This window comes from Streptopelia decaocto (assembly GCF_964273445.1).
Source record: "Streptopelia decaocto genome assembly, chromosome: 2".
Taxonomy (NCBI): Eukaryota; Metazoa; Chordata; class Aves; order Columbiformes; family Columbidae; genus Streptopelia; species Streptopelia decaocto.
The window spans coordinates 159,178,142-159,182,818 of NC_138655.1; the positions used below are offsets into that span (position 1 = coordinate 159,178,142).

The 4,677-nt window shown below is 49.2% G+C and overlaps 1 protein-coding gene across 1 annotated transcript; it reads right to left on the minus strand.

The window, feature by feature from the left end:
• Positions 1-2,134: 2,134 nt before the first annotated feature.
• LOC309435886 (uncharacterized protein) lies at positions 2,135-4,051 on the minus strand (the record flags this gene model as incomplete). The annotated part of the gene is made up of 1 exon (XM_082044628.1): positions 2,135-4,051. One exon carries the CDS (start codon positions 4,049-4,051, stop codon positions 2,135-2,137), a length of 1,917 nt encoding a protein of 638 aa, XP_081900754.1.
• Positions 4,052-4,677: the final 626 nt, after the last annotated feature.

A 4,677-nucleotide genomic window follows, 5' to 3' on the forward strand; every position in this document is an offset into this window, starting at 1 on the left:
TATCCAAACCCAAAACAACTGTCAGCAGCCCACACCAGTGCTGGCAGCCCAAACTACCTGCAAGGCATCTCTTGGGAGGTGTCCTTGAGAAAGTCATAACATGGCGTCTCAGGCAGATCTTGGTGGTACCAAAGGAAGATTCCATTTTTACATAGAGCGTTGTGCTCCCTCAGTGGGACATGAATGTGCAGTTTATTTGGCTCACGGATGAAAACACCCATACTTAGGGCATTGTTTCAGTTTCCTACACGATGGTGTCTAGTCTAATTTGAAATGCCCTTCCTGGCATCCTATTTCTCATCCACAAAGGTCAAGGCCTCCCATAAGGCATGTGTCCTTCTAGCCCTATGCAGACACCTTAGGGCACTTCACATGGTACTTATGTGTGGGTCATTTACTGCCCTGGGGTCAATATGTGGAGGTCTGAGCTTTCAGTATGGTTGGTGGAGAGCTGGTCAACTCATCACCAACAACATCCATTGGGTTACCACTCATGCATGTTGCTCTGGCAGTGTTCACCTGCTGCACTGTGAATAGAATGTCGTGTGGTTCTCTCAGTGATGGCTTGTGAAAAAAAGTAACCAACCAAACGAACAAAAAAAGAGGCTCACCTTGTTTCCTTTTTTCTTTAAATAATTCCTTTATTGAGGAAATATTACAAACTATCAGCCGTGATTTTCCCCACAAGCTGGGACACCCACACTGGCCATGGTCAATGGTGGAAGATCCAGTGATGACCAGGAAAACTACTGAAATTGACCCACTGCCCTCTCTATGTGCAGGGAAACAATAATACAACCGGTAAACCTCTCATACTAGTTCTTCTTCCTGGTAAAAATCTCTATGGCCCTATGCTAGGTTAATTATAAGAAAATAAATGCCAGACATCTAGTGAGAGTTTCCCAGTGATGCAGTGAAGCATCTACCCACCATATGACCCAGGCCCATTTTACCAACAGGGGTGTTCCTTAGTCACATCCAGAACACCCTAAACTTGTTGTTTTCCCCTCTGTGTCAGTCTTTTCTGCCTCAGAAATGAATCTCCACCAGGTTAGAGGGATTTGAGGGAAAGCTTCATATCAATAAACTTGGTTACAGTTCATAGGTGAAAGGACAGAGGTAGGCCGCCCTTTACACCAGGGAGAGGAAGGCAAAACATCCCAAAAGGGAAGTAATTTCCAGTTCTATAGTCCATAAAGTCTGAAGATTTTTCCGGCTATTCCTGCTGCTTGGTTTGAATTCCCTAAATCATGCCAAATAAAGTCAATATCTTTTCAAGAGCTTCACAGTAACAGGTACGGAAGCATGAGACTGAGAACCAGCACTAGTATCAGCTCAACCTGGTGAAGACATCAATGTCTCTGAGACTTGTGGCAAAGCCACCTGCTCATCAGTGATGTAAAACCTGATGCTAAAAGCCATTCTCATTTACATCTGCGCAGTGGGGTTGCAGGGGTACAAACCAGAATACGGTACACTGGCGTCTGGGCTAGCTTTGGAAAAAGAGTCATTGATTTTACATAACTCACTTTTAGGGACCGGGATTAAGCCAATCTGAGAGCCTGGTTTAGAGGATTAATTCTTAAAATCCTGGTCTGGCTGGCAGTAGTTTGTCCCAAATCTGTACCACTCAGTTGACTAGGGTCCACCAGCCCAGTAGGATCAAGGTGTGGATCAGAACTATATGAGAGGGATGAAGAGAGTTAGCCTTTGCATTAAAACCTTGTGGAGATAGGAGAGGTTCCCTTCAGCTTTCTCAGAAACACAGTAACGTAATAAAAAGAAATCCTACCTGGTTCTTCTGGCTATATATTGCCCACACGAGACAATTCTGGCATCTACAACCTTAGCAGCCTTTGGAGGCACAGGCGTACCATTATGAAGGATGCCAAGCTCTTATCTCTGCATCCCCAGTATTCTGAGGAGGCTTCACTCTCCAGTCCCGTCCCAGAGCTGTGAGCAGGTGACACCCTGAGGGTTGTCCCCAGAAAAGTTGCAGAGGTTCCTCTCAACCTCACTGTCCCTTCAGGTTGACTTCCCCACCCCCAGATACCCCACACGAGATGAGCAGAGTTTGTCTCCATCCCTCCCTTTTCCCAAAAGACTTTCCCCCAGAAGCAGGCCATAGACACACTCAGCTCTCCTCTTCACTCCTCATGGGGGCCAGTGCTCTCTGTTCAGTGTGGTGGGGTCCACTGCTGGTCCTTGTGGCCTCCCCTTGTCTCGGACAGGGAGCAGTTCCTTCCCGTGTATGGATTTTCTGGTGCCTCCTCAGGTACTTCTTCAGCCGGTAGCGCTTCCCACAGACCCCACACTTGTAAGCCCCACCTCGGGAGTGGAGGAGCTGGTGTTTAATCAAGTTGCGCTTCTGGGGGAAGCATTTCCCACACTTGGTGCACTTGCAGGGTCCCATGCGGACGTGGATTGTTTGGTGACGGAAGAGGTTGGCCTTCTGGTTGAAGGTCTTCTCACACTCAGGGCACTGGTAGGGCTCCTCCTTGGTGTGAATCCTCTGATGCCGGACCAGATTTGATCGCTGGGTGAAGCTCTTCCCGCACTCGGTGCATTTGAAGGGCTCGCTCACATGGACCCGCTGGTGGCGGATCAGCTTGCGGTTCATGCGGAAGGTCTCCCCGCACTCGCTGCACTTGTATGGCCCCTCACTCGTGTGAATCTTCCTGTGTCTGGTCAGGTTTGATTTCTGATTGAAACTCTTCCCGCACTCAGGACAGGGGAATATCCGTTCACCCTTGAGAGGTCCTTTTGCTGAGGGATCTTTCTTGGGCATGGATCTCTCCCAGTTGTCCAGCATCCCCTCTTTGGTGGGCCAATAGCACTTCTTCTGCTTCCTCTTTGGGCTTTGGTTCTTCTGGTGGCTGGTCTCCACACTGGGTTCTTCTTTAATTTGTATCCTCTGCATAGCACTGAGGTTTGGCTTCTGCCCATAATGCATCCCAAACTCAATGTTTTCCTGTGGTTCTTCCTTCACATGGAGTACACGGTTAACGGCTATGGGCTCTTCCCATTCATGCTGCCCATCAGCATCTTCTTCCTTTTTAATCTGTCTTCCCTGTAAAGCCATCAGTGGGATCTTTGGATCAAAGAGCTTTCCATAGTCTAGGTTTTCTGGTGGCTCTTCCTTGATGTAAAGTTTCTGGCAGGCTATTGCAGTAATATTTGCTATGTCATCAGTGGGTGGTTCTGGTTCCTCCTTCATCTGGATTTTCCAAGGAGGACTTTTTGGATTAGGTGGGTTTCTAGGTATGCTATATCCCTGGGATATATCTCCTTCATGGGACATATTCTCCAACATATTCTCCTCTGACCTGAAGGCAAAATCAGACTCCTCTTTAACCTGGATGACCTGGAGAGACACACCACTGATATGTCCCTCAAGCGGCTTTTGCTTAGCATGGTTCCTCTGGTGAACGTTGAAGTATCGCTTGGTGCTCAAGCTCTTCCCGCACTCGGTACATATGAAAGGCCCCCCACGAAGGTGAATCTTCTGGTGGGCCAGCAGTGTGGCACTTTGCCCAAAGCACCTACTGCAGTCGGGACATTTGAAGGGCTTCTCCCTCTTGTGGATCTCCTTATGGGCCGTGAGGGTTCCCTTCTTCACAAAGCTCTTCCCACATTCGGTGCAGGCAAATGGCCGTTTCTCCCTGTGGGTCCTCATGTGGATGTTGAAGTAGATCTTTGTGCTCAGGCTCTTACCGCAGCGGGCACAGACATAGGGACCACCCTTGGTGTGTGTCTTCTGGTGGGCGGCCAGACATATCTCCAGGCGGAAGCAGCGCCCGCACTCCCTGCAGCAGAAGGGCCTCTCTCCTGTGTGGATGCTCTGGTGGGTTGTGAGGTGTCCCCGGGTGGTGAAGCGCCTCCCGCACTCCCCACAAGTGAAAAGCTCCTCTGTCGTATGGATCCGCTGGTGTCTTTTCAGGTTCCCCTTCTTGGTGAAGGATTTGCCGCATTCCTGACACGGGTGTGCCTTTACCACCATGCGCTTAACCGAGTCCTTCACGGCAGCAGCACCCTGCACCGAGTGGTGCATGATGAGGCTGCCAAGCAGCCAACAGGTACAAAAAAGCCACAGCGTTACGAGGATGGACTGTCTGGGAAGATACAAAAACCATCAGGACACGCACATCAAGGCGTACTTTAATGGATGCACTTTATTCCCCATAAGGGAAAGGGTGCTGCTGCTGGACGCCAGCTCTGGGCCAACAAGGAGTGTGTGGTCTTCCTCATTTCTCAGCCTCCTTCCACCTCAGCTTGCAGACACAATGTTTGTAACTCCATATCTTGCCTCCTCTCATCTCCTGAAGAGGATTCCCTGGCATTCCTGGAGACCCAGATCACTGTACTGAAAAAATAAAGGGAAAATTATTAAGTCATTATTTCTTCTCCACCTGCTGTGTGCTCCTTGTAAACACAACGGGTGGCACCTTGGCTGCTCCATGGGGGACTGAACCTGAGTCCTGTGAAGCCACAGACTCATCTGGGCTCCAGCAGACAGAGCAGGAACAGGTTAATTTCCCCTGGTGATGGGGGGGACCTGTGATGCATTTGCATTGAAGTTCTGGCTCTACTATTGCCACACTAGTGATTTACTCCCAGACTAGTCCTCTGTCCTTTGACCAAGTAGATTTATAAGTAAATAAGTTAATTGATTAAATG